General features: G+C 55.5%; 1 protein-coding gene across 6 annotated transcripts in view; it reads left to right on the top strand.

Moving 5' to 3' along the window:
* Positions 1-18,766, top strand: part of CNTN4 (contactin 4) — a 765,413-nt gene that overhangs the window by 608,973 nt on the left and 137,674 nt on the right. For all 6 annotated transcript variants that reach the window (XM_066245034.1, XM_066245033.1, XM_066245036.1 and 3 more), the window contains 2 exons: positions 664-800; positions 6,272-6,401. In XM_066245034.1, the coding sequence (XP_066101131.1) occupies positions 664-800; positions 6,272-6,401 (267 nt within the window). The remainder of the gene's footprint in view (positions 1-663; positions 801-6,271; positions 6,402-18,766) is intronic.

The following is an 18,766-nucleotide window of genomic DNA, read 5'->3' on the forward strand; positions in this document are numbered from 1 at the left end:
CTTTACTCTCCAGGGTCACCCCAGGTCTCGGGTGGGCAGGTCTGCATTCCCTCCCCCCAAAATAGCCTCCAACTCGGAGCCAGAGGCTGTTAAACAGTCGTCATCTTTCCTCCCAGCAGCAGGAAGGGGCAGTGAGAGTCCATCCAGGGCATGTCCCTTTAAGTAAATATGCTGGGAGCTGCTCTGGGGACGTTCACAGGCGGGCCATTGGCCTGAGCTGTGTCACATGATCATTCTCTAGCTGTAAAGCCATCTGGGAAATGTAGTACGCGGCTAGGAAAAAATGTCAGCCCAGCCAAAAATAGAGGGGGCCCTGTGGGATGGTTCTCCCACACAAAGGGGAGAGAGAAGAGCTACTGGGACAGTGAATTTTTCCATATGACTAGTGCTAATTTTATTCCTTCTCCCTTTAGTGATAAAAAAAGACCAGCCGCAGGGGCGATAAAAGCCGCATTGGGAGTTGGACCCCGGGGGTGGGGATGGGGGAGGTCTTTCATAGCACTCTTGACCTTCTAGCCAGCCTTGCGCATCTGCATCACATCTGGGAAAGGAATTGCACGCAAAGTCTACTTATCTGTCCCTCGGTTGCGTTACGATAAACGTAGATGCAACAGACACTGAACGTACCTCTTTCCTTTGCTCTGCTTTCCGGACCGCCCACAGCTCAGCCGAACTGGATCCAGAAAATAGGCGACATCCACGTGGCCATCGAGGAGGACGTCTCCTGGGAATGCAGAGCGAACGGAAGGCCCCGGCCGACCTACCGGTGGCTGAAAGACGGGGAGCCGCTGGTCACGCAGGTAAGCACACACGCGCGGGCAGGCGGTGACTGCGTCCCAGCGTGGACTGCTGTGTCTGTCGAGTGGGGCCCCGTTGCTATGGAAACAGGAAGAAAAGACGTGCGGTTTCCAAAATAAAATGCCCTTGAGGTGAGAACTGTGAGCGTCGACACCCTCGGTCATCGGAGCCCACAGACCCGGCTGTCCGGTGTCACTACTGGACCTCGTCATTGGAGCACACAGACTCGGCTGTCCAGTGTCACTACTGACCCTCGGTCATCGGAGCCCACAGACCCGGCTTCCCGGTGTCACTACTGGACCTGGTCATCGGAGCCCACAGACTCGGCTGTCCAGTGTCACTACTGGACCTTGGTCATCGGAGCCCACATACTCGGCTGTCTGGTGTCACTACTGGACCTGGTCATCGGAGCCCACAGACCCGGCTGTCCGGTGTCACTACTGGACCTCGGTCATCGGAGCCCACAGACTCGGCTGTCCGGTGTCACTACTGGACCTCGGTCATCGGAGCCCACGGACTCGGCTGTCCAGTGTCACTACTGGCCCTCGGTCATCGGAGCCCACAGACCCGGCTGTCCGGTGTCACTACTGGACCTGGTCATCGGAGCCCACAGACCCGGCTGTCCGGTGTCACTACTGGACCTCGGTCATTGGAGCCCACAGACTCGGCTGTCCGGTGTCACTACTGGACCTCGTCATTGGAGCACACAGACTCGGCTGTCCGGTGTCACTACTGGACCTCGGTCATCGGAGCCCACAGACTCGGCTGTCCGGTGTCACTACTGGACCTCAGTCATCGGAGCCCACGGACTCGGCTGTCCAGTGTCACTACTGGTCCTCGGTCATCGGAGCCCACAGACCCGGCTGTCCGGTGTCACTACTGGACCTGGTCATCGGAGCCCACAGACCCGGCTGTCCGGTGTCACTACTGGACCTGGTCATCGGAGCCCACAGACCCGGCTGTCCGGTGTCACTACTGGACCTCGGTCATCGGAGCCCACAGACTCGGCTGTCCGGTGTCACTACTGGACCTCGGTCATCGGAGCCCACAGACCCGGCTGTCCGGTGTCACTACTGGACCTCGGTCATTGGAGCCCACAGACCCGGCTGTCCGGTGTCACTACTGGACCTGGTCATCGGAGCCCACAGACTCGGCTGTCCAGTGTCACTACTGGACCTGGTCATCAGAGCCCACAGACCCGGCTGTCCGGTGTCACTACTGGACCTCGGTCATTGGAGCCCACAGACCCGGCTGTCCGGTGTCACTACTGGACCTGGTCATCGGAGCCCACAGACTCGGCTGTCCAGTGTCACTACTGGACCTGGTCATCAGAGCCCACAGACCCGGCTGTCCGGTGTCACTACTGGACCTCGGTCATCGGAGCCCACAGACCCGGCTGTCCGGTGTCACTACTGGACCTCGGTCATTGGAGCCCACAGACCCGGCTGTCCGGTGTCACTACTGGCCCTCTGTCATCGGAGCCCACAGACTCGGCTGTCTGGTGTCACTACTGGACCTTGGTCATCGCAGGTTAACGGCTCTGGCTTTCCACTTGGGGAGGGGCGCAGGTGGCCTGGGACGTGTGTGCTTGTGCCGAGACAGATCTGTGTGCTCAGGAGGCACGGGCGGGTGAGGTCTCGAAGCACCCAACCCCCCCCCTTCTGCCAACAGCGTGACTTTGTCACTCCCTGCCTGGGGACTCCTGACAGCGCTGTGCGGACGCCCACCCGGCAGACTGACCGCTGCCCCAGACGAGCAGTCACGACACAGCACACACGGCAGACTGACCTCTGCCCCAGACGAGCAGTCACGACACAGCACACACGGCAGACTGACCTCTGCCCCAGACGAGCAGTCACGACACAGCACACCCGGCAGACTGACCTCTGCCCCAGACGAGCAGTCACGACACAGCACACACGGCAGACTGACCTCTGCCCCAGACGAGCAGTCACGACACAGCACACACGAGTGCAGCGTCTCTCGTGTCGCAGAAGCAGAACAAAAATCACAAGTGGAGACGGGCTGGAGGCCTGGGAGCCGGCGGTGGGAACGGGGGTCTCAGGCACCAAGGTTTCTCTGTAGAGACAAGAGTCAATCATTTCAAAGCTCAAGTTTGGGGTGTAGACCCCCCCTCAAGACCCCCACACACAAACACACACACCTACCGCCTGGAATCTACCTGGCTAGCAGGCTCTTAGACACGTGGGTGCCTCCAGCTGCAAAGGGGTCTGGGAAATGCCGTGTGTCGCCAGAAGAGGGGTGGACGGCGCTGGCCATGCCCCCGACCCAGCCCTGTGACAGGAGCTGCAGTAACCCCCGTGTCCCCACAGGTCAGGGCCTCAGAGAAGCCACGACAGCCACAAAAACTGCTAATTTGGGGAGAGAAAGTCAAACAAAAACGGCTCCTTTTCAGAACAAGCCTGCAAACCAGTATTCCAAACCACGTGCAAAACGGGCGCTCCCAGAAAATAACCGACCCACACAGCAGTCCAACGAGGAAACAGGGATGTCTGTTTCAACGCCCGCACAGCAGTCCAACGAGGAAACAGGGATGTCTGTTTCAACGCCCGCACAGCAGTCCAACGAGGAAACAGGGATGTCTGTTTCAACGTTGGAAGGGATGAATCAAGGAGTCACTTCCATAAAGGTGAAACAAGATACTTTGGAAAGATGAGCAGATGCATCTTTTCAAAGACCATGTAGGACCTTAGAAACGTATAACCGTGCAGTGACGAATCGACGGACACTCTTCATGTTGTCAGGAGAGATGATAAGTGACATTAACGATGTTTCCAAAGCATGTGGGCGCACGCCTCTCAAACAAGTTGAACAAAACGGTCACGGGTCCTACCTCTTCAGGCCCACCGTCCCCTCGGACAGTCCCAGGGACCTGAGCAGTAAAGGCCATCGTCTGTCCTCTTGGATGGACAAGGACCCCGACTCTCGTCTGTAAAACGGGCAGAATGGAGCGATTAGCCTGAGATCACGTCACTCGTAAGGAACGGGGCCAAGATCCAAAGAGGAAACGCCTCCTGGGCTCAGAACCACCCCAGTGTGCCTGCAGAAGGATTTCAGAACCGATTCTACGGAAAGTTGCTTTAGCAAAAGGAGTCAGGGGTGAAGGGGGAGGGGCAGGATGAGACATGGTCTAGGGAGAGAGAGAAGAAAAGCGTAAATGCTCTTGGAAGATATTTTTAAATATTGCTCTCTGCCTCTGGGTTTTCTAAAAACCGACTTGGAGGCAGAGGAGGTGCTGTGGGGTCTCCCCAGGAGGAGTCAGGGCCCCCCCATGAGCGGAGGGAGGTCACAGAGCACGCAGTTGCAATGGAGGCCTCCAGGGCGGTGCTCTGGGGCAGACAGGGCCTTCACAGTCTCCCCGGTAGAGGCAGGGAGGCGCTCAGTCTTGACGCCCCTGCAGGGACCCACCCTGGGGTTTTGGGAAGTTCCTTCTGCCAGTGCAGGCAGTCTCAGAGACCCACTGGTCTACGAGCCGTCACCGCACTCGGCAGCCGGGAGAACAGCCCCTGGGTGCCGAGAGGAGCGTCTGGAAGCTGCAGCCCCTGGGAGATAAGGACCCCATGTGGTCCAGGCACGTCCGCCCAAACGGAGCCGGCCGTGGGGAAGAACCGGAGCAGAGCCGGCGGGATGGGGAGCCCTGGTGCCCGGTTTGGTTCTGCTGATGGCGATTTCCTGCTGAGCTCACATGTCTGCTGAAACCTGACATTGTGCTCAGGCTCCGGGGTGAGAGCCGGTTCCCCGAGATCACAGGCCCCCGGGGAGGAGCCTGCTCTGTGCATAGGCAGGGTTGTCACAGCACACAGAGCCCCCGGGGCCCCTGTGCCCAGCCCCTTCCAGAGCCCACGCCCCCTCCTGTCACTGGATGGGCTCCCGCTGGGCCCACAGGGCCCCCGTGCCCGCCCCTTCCAGTGCCCGCACCCCCTCCTGTCACTGGACGGGCCCCCGCTGGGCCCACAGGGCCCCCGTGCCCGCCCCTTCCAGTGCCTGCACCCCCTCCTGTCACTGGACGGGCCCCCGCTGGGCCCACAGGGCCCCCGTGCCCGCCCCTTCCAGTGCCCGCACCCCCTCCTGTCACTGGACGGGCTCCCGCTGGGCCCACAGGGCCCCCGTGCCCGCCCCTTCCAGTGCCCGCACCCCCTCCTGTCACTGGACGGGCCCCCGCTGGGCCCGTGGTCTCCCTGTTCTAAAGCCCAGACAGAAGTCCCCAGAGTGTGGGTGTCCAGGGAGCCGCACGCTCCCCCCTTTGTGTGACGTGAGGGAGCACACGGCCTGATGTGATCAAAGCCTGACTGGTGTCTGGTGTCTGCCCCTCTGCACGTCCACCACCAGCGCGTCTTCATCCCTTTCACTTTTTGTACTTTTTTGTATTTTTCTGAAGTTGGAAACGGGGAGGCAGTCAGACAGACTCCCACATGCACCCGACCGGGATCCACCCGGCATGCCCACCAGGGGGTGATGTTCTGCCCATCTGGGGTGTTGCTCTGTTATAACTGGAGCCATTCTAGCGCCTGAGGCAGAGGCCATGGAGCCGTCTTCAGTGCCCGGTCAACTTTGCTCCAATGGAGCCTTGGCTGCAGGAGGGGAAGAGAGAGACAGAGAGGAAGAAGAGGGGGAGGGGTGGAGAAGCAGATGGGCGCTTCTCCTGTGTGCCCTGGCCAGGAATCGAACCCGGGACTCCTGCATGCCAGGCCAACGCTCTACAACTGAGCCAACTGGCCAGGGCCTCGTCCCTTTTACTTTTTAAATGACAGGTCTCCCGGGGAGGAGGGGATCGTTTTTGGTACCTGTGAACATTGATGACACAGTTCCATACCCTCCGGCCAACGAGTGAGAAGGGGCCGCTGTTCCGAAATTTCCTTGCTGGGCGGGTCACCCGCACATGGGCCCCCGCAGTAGAGGAAGGGGACAGTGAATGACTAGCTCCCACTTCATCTTTAATAAACGTAAACCGAGAACGACTGTGTCTCCGCTTCCTCCGTGAGGGTTGTCATCTGACTCACCTGACCGGGGCCGCCTGCTCAGTCTGAGTGTTTTTGTTAAATACTAGAAACAGTGCCTTGGGTTGTCTTTCCCACCCCCTCAGACCCTCACCCCACTCCCAGGCAGCACAAAGCCTTCGCCTAAAAAAGCATTTTACATTTTAAGTTCATCCACTCCGCAGAGATATTTATCTGAATGCTTTCACTATTAAATCAATAGGAACTCAAGAGGGTCTTGCAATTTAAATTCTATTTTCCAGCTGATTTATGGGTTGCTCCCTTCAGCATCTGACCTGCCACAAATTCGGTTGACAGATAAATAGATCATATTATGAAAATTGCTTGTATGATGGCCATTTTCTTCCCATTAAGGCCCTTTGATACAACAGGGAGCGAAATTGCCTGAAGGTCTCAGTTGTAGAAGGTCGTTGTTTTGTGTTCCTCTTTTATTTTTTATGTTTCTTTACCCACAGGATAGAATTCAAATCGAGCAAGGGACGCTCAACATCACGGTGGTGAACCTCTCGGACACCGGCATGTACCAGTGCGTGGCAGAGAACAGGCACGGCGTGATCTTCTCCAGCGCGGAGCTGAGTGTGATAGGTGAGTCTTTATCCTGGAAAGAAAAAGAAATTAATTTTTTTAATTTACTGTTTTCTTTTTTATTCAGTGAGAGGAGGTGAGGCCAAGAGATAGACTCCCACATGTACCCAAGCAGGGACCACCCAGCAAGCCCACCAGGGGGCACTGCTCTGCCCATCTGGGGTGTTCCTCCGTTGCTCAGTAACCACGCTCTTCTTAGCACCTGAGGCGGAGGCCATAGAGCCATCCTCAGCACCCGGGGCCAGCTCACTCCAATTGAGCCATGGCTGTGGGAGAGGAGGGAAAGAGAAAGAGAGAGAGGGAAGCAAGAAGGGGAAGAGTGGTGAAGCAGATGGGCATTTCTCCTGTGTGCTCTGACCGTGAATCGAGCCTGGGACTTCCACACGCCAGGCTGATGCTGTACCTCTGAACCAACTGGCCAGGGAAAAATGAAAAACTCTTTAAGTCCCTGAGCTAACCTGGGCTTTGCCAAGCAAAAGCCCTCAATGCCAGAGAAAGAGTCAAGTGTTCCGATAGAAGGCGTTGCCGGAGAAAGCAGGAACACGTGCTGAACTAACAGGGAGCCGTTCTCTGCATCAGCCCCCCTGACTCTGACGATGGTAACCCGCCCCCTCGCCTCTCACCTCTCCCCCTCTATCGACCACGCTTCTAAATTGAGCAGAATTTCCAAACGGCTTTAGTCCATTGCCCTCGTTCCGATCTTGAGTGAAGCTCAGCCTGGAAGGAGGCAGCATCAATGGGGTTTGAACCGGTGTATTCGCAGAGCTGGCCCCAGCAGGCCTCACTGTCCCACCAGTGAGCTGTCCGGGAGGGCTGCCGCTCTGACTGCCCCCCCCCCCCCGCGACCGCCACGCGGCCCCTCCCCCGCCCCTTGGCTGCACTGGAAACTCTGGGTCTGGGGGTTCTCCCTCCTTCCCTGGCTCCTCCACGGGCCCCTCGCACCCCTTGTCCCTTCTGCCTGAAACACTCCTCCCCCCCTCATCAGTTCGTCAGCTCCATCCCGTTCTCCATCTCCGGGAGCACTTCCTCCTAAAGTCTCGCTGGCCCCCAGCCGAGGGCAGCCCCTCCTCCCACAGGGTGTCCTATGGCCTCTGGGCACTCCCTGGGACAGACGCCACTGCAGCGTCTTTCGTGCGCGCGCGCGTGTGTGTGTGCGCGCGCGCGGTTTCTCTGCCTTCTCCTCCCAGTGTGCGTGAACTTCCCCACGACGCCAGGGGCCGCGGTTGGTTCAGCTCATCACTGAATCCCCAAGACTTCCGACGCCAGTGGGAGCACGACAGCACCCACTCAGTCCCTATTGAGGAAAAGTAGGAACCAGGGACTGCGTTCAGCGGTGAAGGACCTCAGAGACTGATTTTCAATATGAATTCAGGCGTTAAAATAAAGAGAGAGTCGAAAGCGTAAATTAAGTGCATTGACAGACCTGTGAACATTAAGAAAGAAAAAAAAAAAGTCCAGCCCACCGACTGACATGTGTCCCACAAGGAAACCTGAGTCTGACTTGAGACGGTAGCTCCAGTCTCTAAGCTCGTCCTTCTTGGAGAGACCGGCATAGATGACGAATATGGGACAGGCAGCCCTCAGAGGGAACTGAGGCCGTCAGTCCTAATAATCCGCCGAGTTTCGGGGTCCCGACGCGCCCTCCTGTGCAGCACTGTTTGGAGCGTTGGGCGCCTGGTGTGTAGATCGCACACGTACCCAGGGAGGTTCCGAGTTGGGCTAGAACTCCCCCACCCGGGGCTCCAGGCTGCGGGTGGGGGGGATGGGGGGGTCATTGCTCCGACGTTCACATCCCCAAGGTTGCTTCCAGATCTTTCCAACTGGAGCTAATTCCAAATGAGTTTCCGATCCCGGTTCCTCTTCAGTCCCCCACGGTCAGCGAGCGAGAGCAGCGAGGACCCGGTGAGGTCCTGGGGAAGCGGTCTCCCCGCCCTCCCTGCCCTCCCCACCCTCCCCGCAGCTGTGTGGGACCCAAGAACAGGAAGGCTCGTCCATGAGTGACCCGGGCCGGACAGCGGTGGAAATGGGAAGGCGTCCAGCAGTCCTGGCAGGAGGGGTTGGCCCGTGGCCTGGGCTGGTCAGCTGCGCCCTGGACGGTCATTTATATCTGGACAGGCAGGAAACAGCACCAGGCACGTTCCAGATCCGGGTGAAATGGCCGGAACCGAGGGCCAAAGCGATGAAACATCTGAACATAGAGAATCCTGAACGCTCTTCAGAAACGCTTGATTCCGATACACAAAGCGTGCGGGCAGAGCTTGAACTTGAAAGAGAAAGATGGAAACATTAATTGAGGGCCCGTTTTAGGGAATCTTGAATAACAAGGTTAGGCGTTCCCTGTTTAATGTCCCATTTTCCTTTCCAAAAAAATCATATTAATACCCTCCGAGGGAATGAAGGGCAGTTAAGTATTGGATGCATGAATCCCTGGGGTCCATCCTCAGAAGAAGGGAGAAGACAGCGGACGGTTCAGAAATGCACATGGACGGGTCCCGGTTAGCTTGGGCCAGCTGTAATGTGATTGTACTTCACAAGTCCCCGTGTTTGTTGTAGAAGAGGAATGGTTTGACTCCTTTGGGTGAAATAACTGATTTGGTATTATTACCCCATACTAGAACCCCAGGGGAGTTGAATTGAACAAAGGAAGGAGAAAAAAAAAAACCGTGTTGGTCCCAGCTTATTGGTCACTCACACAGCGGGACCCTTGAGTGGTAAAGCGATCCCGGGATGTCCACGGCAGGTCGTAGCCCGGCGGCTGTGAGGAAGAGATGATGATGGCAGGGGCTTCTCCCTCGGCCTGGTTGGGTGTGTCCTGTCTGGGGGGTGCACCGTGTATGTAACGTATCTATACTGATACCCAGGCTCTGGGTGATCTACTCCCTGGAAGGGAGAGAGCCCGAGAGAGGCTGGTCCCTTGAGGTCAGGGTGTTCGAGTCTCCTGGCTGAGAGCACAGCGTGTGGCAATGGCCTGGCCTGTGGCTGACCTGTCACCTCGGATGGCTTGTGATTCCTTGAGGCGGGTGCTCCCAGACCTCTTCTCCTGTCCTCGCCCGTGCTGTGAGCGGGGCTCTTTTGTGTGGGGACTCCCAGCCATTCCCCCCCCCGCAGGGTGCTGTCCAGTTCCCTGGGGACTCTGCCTCCCACCCTTCTCTCCCACTCAGGAAGGTGGATTGGAATCGAAGCGCCTGTGAATCTTCTATAAAAAACGGTGATTTAAAAAGTTGAGTTAGGTTTTCCATCGATTGAAAATAACGTTTCGAATGCACTACGTCTGCTCACGTGTAGTATCTGGGTCCCCTGAGATAGAGGACCGTATCGGGAATGGGGCTGTCACCCTGGGAATGCTCTGAGGGGTCCCACAGAGTGGCTGTGCCCCGAGGGTAGTCACGGGGTAGAGATAAGGAGAGAGGAGCCCTACAGCCCCCAAACAGGGGCAACGGCTCCAGCCCCAGCTCCGGTACCTGGGAGTCAGCGCAGGGGCGTTGCCTAGGAAACACCTGTAAAGTCAAAGCAGGAGGGGGCCGGGGGCTGAGCAAGGAAGGACAGGGCTCAGGTGAAGTCCAGCCCATGTGGCACTCTGGACAGAATATCCACATCAGTCAGTTTTTGGGTTGCCCCCCAAGGAGGTAGGTGGTGGCCATGTCACTGGGATTGGAGGTGATGGTGGATGCAGTGGAGCAACCCCCCCCAGTCAAGTCCCCAGGGGAGGGACGGCTGCAGGGGGGGTGGGTAAGCCACCGAGGTTCACAGCAGCGGTGGCCAGAGCAGGGTCTATGTGTGGGACCACACATTCTCTCCAGAGGGCCGGTCACTGCTAGACCGAGATGCTCAGCTTTGCTGTCTGGTTTCCCTGGCCTGGGTTGTCACAAGTGTCCGATTTTGATAAGGGAGGAACTATCCCTAAGAACCAGTGGGTGCCTTCCCCCGGGGGGGGGGGGCAGAGGAATCTTACCCTGGTGGGTCACTCCAGTACCACCCAGGGCCAATTAAAGGGAGGCGCAGGCTTGAGCAATTATCTGGCTAATTTGCCTTTTATCCAGATGATGGGCTGCCAAATTAGAAAGCCATTAAGGCTGAACTCAGTTATTTCGCGGGGACTTTTCACAAGTGCTCATCTGCGTCTAAGTCGGATTTCTCGGCTGCCTCGTTGAGCCAGATTACAAAACCGTCAAATGCGCAGAGTGCAATCAGCACCCAGTTGAGGGGGACACGTGCCCGGCTTACCCAGATGTGTCGTGGGCGGAAGGCTTGGTGCTTGGATCTCACATTCAAATTTGGCATCTTTGGCAAGTTCCCAAGCCTTCACCCATCAGTAAAAGGAGGGTGCTGTCGCTGACCTTCCCCTCCTGTGAAAGCTCTTTGCAAGCCTGAGGGTGCCTGTAGCCCCAGGAGGCGTGCTCTGCCCTTGCTAACCCTGTCCTTACTGGAAGAAGCTCGTACCGTGGCACCTGCAGGGTCACCATCAAGCCCTGTCTCTGGGTCTCAAACTTCAGTGCTGATTCTCATCGTCTGGGGGCTTTCAGTAGGCTGAGGCTATGCCATGCCCCGTACCAGCTAATTTAATCTCTGGGTCCAGGACCCAAGCAATCTTCTTTTTTTTTAATTTATTGATAGATTTTTAGAGAGGAAAGGGGAGACATACAGACTGAACCATTGCTCTCTTTCTGTATGTGCCCAGACCAGGGATCGAACAGACAGCCTCTCAGGATGATGCTCTAACCAACTGAACCATCAGCCAGGTCCCCTAGGCCTCACCGCGTAGGGGTGACTCCAATGAATTCTTCTCCAGACGTAGAACTGGAAGGAGAGGTTGAGTCCTCTAGCAAAGCTACAGGTTCTTCTTGTGTTAGCCGGTGTGACAAACTATAGAAATGATCCCTGAAAGAATAGTCTTATCAGCAGGTGCGAAACGAGCTCTTCCTCTTCCCTCTGCGGGGGCTGCTCCCCTGCCTGCTCCGCCCTTCAGAAGCTCACGGCTCATTTCACTCTGTTGTACCACGTCTAGTCAGATGGTTTCCTACCCGCCCTTCTTCCTATCTTTGACTTCAGCCACGTGGTCAATGTATTTGTTACCTTGTATCTTTTACTAGTATCCTGGGCAAGTCTCTTGGAATTAGTGAATGAGAAAAATGAAACAGAGTAACTATTTTCTTCCTGCTCTGCTGCCTGCTGGTAACACACCAATTTATTTATTTATTTTTGTCGCCTGTAGCCTGACCTAGGGAGCGTTAGCATCGGCCTCCAATGAGGGTTAGCAGTCCATTTCCAACTTGAACGCTTATAAAAAAAATCACTTGGAGATGGTGATTTCGGATCTGGGGTGGGCCTGAGATTCTCAGTTGCTGACCAGCACCCCCCCTCAGTGCTTCCACTTCGGGGCTCACATTTTCAGTGGCACAAATTACAAGCCTGAATTCTCAGCTCCCTCTCACGGTGGGTGGCGTTCCGAGTGGAAACCGTGAGCAGGCTCCCCCAGGTGACTCACACGGCCAGTGAAATGCAGGTGCCATGGATCTCGAACCTTCTTTGTAGACCCCCCCCCCTCGGTGCCCCTACCTTTAACCCACCACAGTGGGCGGCTTTCTGGCCTGGCGAAGCAGGCAGGGTTGAGGTGGGGGCGGCGGCTGGCCTCAGCGCTCTGCGTCTAGCTCACCTCGGCTTCCGCTGCTGGAGCTGGTGTTGACGAAAGCGCTGTCAGCCCCTGGGACGATTTCTCCAGAACTGGAGCGTTTGCATCAACAACATTCCAGCTTGTATTTATCCCCCCCCCCCAACAAGAGCAGACAGTGACTCCTCTAGGCCTCTCCCGAAGACATTTATGACTACTTTTTTTTTTTTTAATTAAGTGAGGGGTTAGGGAGGCAGAGAGTCAGGGAGGCATGCACCCCAACTGGTATCTACCCAGCAAGGCCACTTCCAGGGGACACTCTGCCTATCTGGGGCCGCTGCTCCATTGCTCTGCAACCAGGCTATTTTAGTGCCTGAGGCGAGGCCATGGAGCCATCCTCAGCTCCCGGGGCCAACATGCTCAAACCATTTGAGCCATGGCTATGGGAGGGGAAGAGAGAGATAGAAAGAACGGGGAAAGGAGGGGTGGAGAAGCAGATGGGTGCTTCTCCTGTGTGCCCTGACAGGAAATCGAACGTGGGACATCCACACACTGGGCTGATGCTCTACCACTGAGCCAACCAGCCAGGGCCTCATGACTACTTAAAGAAGGGCAGGTTGCTTTTAATAAAACCTTGTGAATGTGGTTGAAAAGAAGCACAGGAAAAGGGCAGAAGGTGAGTTCTCTCTGCCTGTTAAAGCCCCTTCCTCAGCGGAGACCCTCGCGAGGGACCGTGACCGCCGCTGCGGGCTCTGTGAACACGGCTCCTGCACGCACAGACTTCTCTCTCCCGAGCCGGCGTGTCTGGGGCGGGGCGCGTGTCACGGAAACCCTAAAGCTGCTCTCATGCCTGACTCACAAAGCCTCAGGGAGAGAGAGCCTTCGAACCAAATGAGCCACTCAGAGGGACTGGCAGCGAGTCGACGTCCCTGTCTCCCAGCGCTGGGCTGGGTGTTTGGGAGGGCGTGGGGAGGAGAGAGGAGACGGCGGGTGTCTCAGAGAAAGGGCCGAGCCTGGGGAGAGCCGAGCTCCCAGGGTCGCTGGTCCTGTCCCTGCCTCTGAGCGTGCGATGGGGGACAGCGTGCAGCCAGCTTGTCCCTGAGGAACCGGGTCTGTGTGTCCCCCTCCGCTCTGCTTCCTGTGCCTCCTTGTTGGTCGCCGGAGCTCAGCACGCGGGGAGCATTTACACCAGGGAAATCGGCAACCACGAAACACCACGCTGCCCGCTGTTTGGTTTTGTGGTTGAACGGCTCCTGTCACAGCAGCTCAGGTGATGGAAGGGTGTCGGCAGCCCGGGTGGGATGTGGGGCGACTCTGCTTCGTTAGACTGAGGTCCAGCTCCCAGGAGAGGGCGGAGGGTTCTGGACGGAGACCGTGAAGGGCAAGGAGCCCGTTTACCACCCCACTCGGAGGGAAGAAAGGGCGGAGACCCAGCAAAAAAGCATTATGAGAAGGGCATTTCCGGTCATGAACCGAATTCCCCAGTTCTCTCCAACAAAAGAGATTAATTCAGCCAATACTGATTAAACACGGGCCTCGTACTGAGCCCTGTGCTAGGTCCGAGGGATATACAGACCTCTCGTGCGCCGTCCCTGCCTTCCAGAAACAGATGATCTAATTAATAAAGCCACTAGCAAGGGCTCCCATCTCTCCACCCCGGGCATTCTGGGGTTCTCACTGCCACAGGGGATGCCTGTCCTCTGTTCGTTCAGCGAACACTCCTTTCTCATAACAGAGTTACCCGTATCAGATGTGGCCTCATGGCACGCTGTACCCTGCTTGCCTAACCGAGGGCACTAGTTTGTACCAGTGTTTAGGACATGGCACCAAATACCATCAAATAGCACTGGTTTGGAATGTCACAGGAAGGTCGGTGTGCTCACAGAGGTGGTGAAACTCCTCGTCTTGTCTTTGTACAGAGGGGGTGGCTCCAGGGAGGCTAACGGGGAAGGTGCCACTGAATCCAGGACAGAAGAGCGATCTTCTATCAACCTGTTACTCATGGCGTAGGAGACGATGTTCTGAAATGGCTTTCAAATGTTTTCCTTGGAATAGGGCAGGGGTCCCCAACCTTTTTTGGGCCACGGACCGGTTTAATGTCAGAAAGTATTTTCACAGACCGGCCTTTACGGTGGGATGGATAAATGTATCATGTGACCAAGACAAGCATCAAGAGTGAGTCTTAGGCCCTGGCCGGTTGGCTCAGTGGTAGAGCGTCAGCCTGGCGTGCAGGGGTCCTGGGTTCGATTCCCAGCCAGGGCACACAGGAGAAGCGCCCATCTGCTTCTCCACCCCTCCCCCTCTCCTTCCTCTCTGTCTCTCTCTTCCCCTCCCGCAGCCAAGGCTCCATTGGAGCAAAGATGGCTCGGTCGCTGGGGATGGCTCCTTGGCCTCTGCCCCAGGCGCTAGAGTGGCTCTGGTCATGGCAGAGCGACGCCCCGGAGGGGCAGAGCATCGCCTCCTGGTGGGCAGAGCGTCACCCCCTGGTGGGCGTGCCAGTGGATCCCGGTCGGGCGCATGCGGGAGTCTGTCTGACTGTCTCTCCCGTTTCTAGCTTCAGAAAAAAAAAAAAAAAGAAAAAAGAGTGAGTCTTAGACGGATGTAACAGAGGGAATCTGGTCATTTTTTAAAAATAAAACATCGTTCAGACTTAAATATAAATAAAATGGAAATAATGTAAGTTATTTATTCTTTCTCTGCGGACCGGTACCAAATGGCCCACGGACTGGTACCGGTCCGTGGCCGGGGCTTGGGGACCACTGGAATAGGGAGCAAAAAAATCTTCCGTGCGCGTCTACACGGTTAATTTTGCTGTTTCAAACATCTTATTAAAGGGGAAAGGGGCTAAGACTGGTCATGCTTGTTGGGAGAAGAGGCACTGAGAGGTCTTGACGTGGTTCCTGTGCCCAGAAGTATTTATCCAAAGTGCCTGAGAATCCAACGTCAAAGGTGCATTTCTCATCGGAACCCGGATGGATGAGGTGCCACGACCCGGCGATGAAAAGGAGCGAGCTGTGGATGCACACAGCAGTGTGGGCGGAGCCCAGAGCAACGTGCTGTCCGCTTCTCTACACGTGTCCTGTTCTCAAACGACGGAGCTACGAGACAGGGCAGAGCTGGCGGTTTATCGGCAGGAGGGAGGCTGTGGCTATCAAGGGTGGCCCGAGAGAATCCGTGTCTTGATGGACGAGTTCTGCGCCTAGACTTCCGTGGGAGCTCCTCCAGCCGTCGTCTGTGGAGGAGCAGCGTAGTCCCAGGTCCACACGCCGTACCGACGGTCAGTTGCCCTGTGTGACGCGGTGCCATGCTCGCTCCAGAAGTCACCGCAGGGAGGTGCACAGGGCCCCTCTGTCTCATCTTTGGAACTTTTCTGGGAATCTCTCATTTCAGAATTTAAAAAGGGTTTTGTTCCAAACAAAGACATTGGTTATTTTGGCCGTGATAAGTGTTTCAACATGAAGTCCCTCCAGCGGCGGTAGTGGCGGTGGTGGCAAGAGTTAGAAAAGCAAAGGGAAGCAGTGGACACACAATACTCCGGGGACGTCCTGTGTCAGGAACTGCAAGTATAATTCGCGACCTATTTCACTGAGTCTTCACAACCACCTTGTGGCTGCGAATCTGACCGTTTCTGTTTCAAAATAACGCCCGCAAAGAAACAGGAGCCTGTAAACATCACAGGCCCCACGGTACTGAGGAGCCACGGGAAACGGGGCATTGTATAAACGAGGCCAAAACAAGCAGGACCATGGGTGTTAGGGACTTAGAGGGGACCCCTCGTGCTGATATTAGGACAGAAAAGTCTGACATCAGGGTTTTGGTGAGAGTCCCCTTGTGACTGTCATCCCCCATCAGAGGGATCAGATTCCCTTGGAATCTGACATTGGACCTAGAGAGAGAAGAAAAAAAAAATGTCCACTGTAACCAGCCGTCCAGCGATCTACTCAGTGAGCCAGGGGAAGTTCCTTGGGGGTTTTAAAAACCTGATACCAGCATTATCTCCTCAGTGGTGGAAATATTTTAATAGATGCTTTCCCCCCTCTAGGTTTATTTTTACCGAATGACGAGGTTGATAGTTAAAGATAATAGATAGAGGTTAAAATACTATGAAATTCTGAGCTTCTACGAGGGTCAGCCAGCCTTAAGAGTCACCATTGTCTGGCACTGTTCCCAGTGCTGTGTCCGCAGACGAGCTCTGTTAGAAGTGGCGTGGTATCCTAATTACCCTTCCCTCTGAAACAATAAACGGTCACACCCATGTCTTTCCCTAATGGGACAGTTACTGCACATCCAGTTAACAAGTTACCATTCTTACTGTCTCTTGAGAAATGGTACTAACCCTCCCCTCCCAGGAAAAAAAAAAGTTTCTTTTATTGGCCACTTCAAATACCCTTGACATGTGCCCAAGTCATATAAGTAAGGAAAAGCAAAAAGTTGACAAGCGCACGGAGAACTCTCCCAGCCGGAAGCGGCTCACAGATAATGTAACACTGATGTGTGAAGATCCATGGTAAAGAAGGAGACGCTGCCTTGCCCACACAGAGGGTCCTGGGGCACGGCTCGGTCTGGCGTGGGGAGAAGTGTCCTCTCGTTGTGTGTGCAAGAGGTACAGGGTGAGCAAAAGTAGGTGTACAACGTTTTGTAGGGAAGAAATGTAATACAATCGTTAATAAATACTAATGCGGCCCTGGCCAGTTGGATCAGCGGTAGAGCGTTGGCCTGGCGTGTGGAAGTCCCGGGTTCGATTCCCGGCCAGGGCACACAGGAGAAGCACCCATCTGCTTCTCCACCCCTCCCCCTCTCCTTCCTCTCTGTGTCTCTCTTCCCCTCCCACAGCCGAGGCTCCATTGGAGCAAAGATGGCCCGGGCGCTGATGATGGCTCCATAGCCTCCGCCTCAGGCACTAGAATGATTCCAGTTGCAAGGGAGCAACAGCCCAGATGGGCAGAGCATCACCCCCTGATGGGCATGCCAGGTGGATCCTGGTCAGACGCATGCGGGGGTCTGTCTCTCTGCCTCCCTGCTTCTCACTTCAGAAAAATACAAATAAATAATGATAATAAGTACATACTAATGCAAGAATAAACTCTGTGTTCCATGCACACACAGCAGTAAGCCGGGTTTTCGCCCCGTCCTGTGGGGTCCTCAGAGTGTATCAAGGTTAACAAGTGAGGCTATCCTGGTATCTAAGCTACCCTCAGACGCCACTGGGTAATTGTTGGACAGTTGGCTTTTTCTTTACTGAGCTGTTTGGAACTTCCTGGCATCTCACCTTCAAAGGGCAATCAATTTTATTTTTTTATCTGCCAGCAAAGTTTAGGTTCTGACAGTGTTCTGCTGGGGACCTTCCCGGTAACGTCTAACCCTCGTTATCATTGAACGTCAAATTGAACAGGCTCCTTTTGCCCGTCCTTCAAGCCTGTCTGGACACCAGCCTTTCGGGAATCAGAATAGAGGGTCCAGACGGGGCGCAGTGCCATCCCACAAGCTTACGGGCATCTCAGGTGCGCACGGACCGACGGTCACACATTGGCAGAAGGTGAAGGAACTCATTCATGGTCAGGTCTTCCAGCATCGATCTGTGGATCTTGACCTGATTGAGTGGCAGGGTTAGACCAACCCTCGAAGCAAAGGGGGCATATTAAGAAAACGAAGGGGAAAGGTTGGAATGTATGGTCCCGTTTTTATTCACACAGGATAGTCCGAGCCCATCTTATCTCCAGAATACCTGGGAGATAACGTGCACGTCCATAGCGCAGTGCAGACGCCTTTGAAGTAGGAGTGTGTGTTTTCTGCCTTGTGTGTGGCCGAGCTGACGGATACTATTTTCAATCCCATAAAAGCAGTCTATAGGTTTTGACACATACACCCATACGTAGTGCACAGTTTGATTTATGTAAACTAATTTCGGAATCAGCCGCAGAACCCCTGCGGCACAGAGGAAAGACGCAGGCCTGCAGTGATGAAAACGTATTTGTGTGGAAAGAGAGAGGTCTAAGAAGGGAGGTTTATAGGACACAGATTGTACACAAAATACCTTCCTTAAAAGAATGCTAGAGAATTGATATCTATATAGATAGATATTGACGGGTTTTTACGTTAACCTGTCCATTCAGGCGTTTCCCTAAAATGAGAACACGTCTGTTCTGCCACAGGAATGTTCTGGGTTTCAGGGGAGCGCACAGGCTCGCACCCGGGGCGTGGGGCACAGAGCAGCGGTGCGGGCGTTGTCCGTGAGCTCTCCTGGTTGGAGCGACCTCACACAGGGCCCACTAGCCCGCCACCCCAGCCCGCCAAGGCCGAGACACCCGACGTGGTTCCCGTGCACCCGTGTCCTTGCTCTCTGCTCAGCATGGCCGGGCGTGGAAGGTGTTTCCCTCGTCCTCCTGTCGTCTGCCTCTCCTTCAGTGTAGTGGTCTCCGTTCTCCCCTCCACCCTCTTCCTCTGTACACGCCACACACACACCACACACACCACACACACACACACCACACACACACCACACACACATCATACACACATATACCACATACACATACACAAACCACACACACCACACACACCACACACACACACCACACACACATCACACACACACCACATACACCACACACACCACACTCACCATACACACCATACACACACCACACACACACACACCACACACACATACACACACCACATACACCACACACACCACACACCACACACACACATCACATACACACCACACACACACACACCACACACACATACACAC

Source organism: Saccopteryx bilineata, chromosome 10 (genome assembly GCF_036850765.1).
Source record: "Saccopteryx bilineata isolate mSacBil1 chromosome 10, mSacBil1_pri_phased_curated, whole genome shotgun sequence".
NCBI classification, from domain to species: domain Eukaryota; kingdom Metazoa; phylum Chordata; class Mammalia; order Chiroptera; family Emballonuridae; genus Saccopteryx; species Saccopteryx bilineata.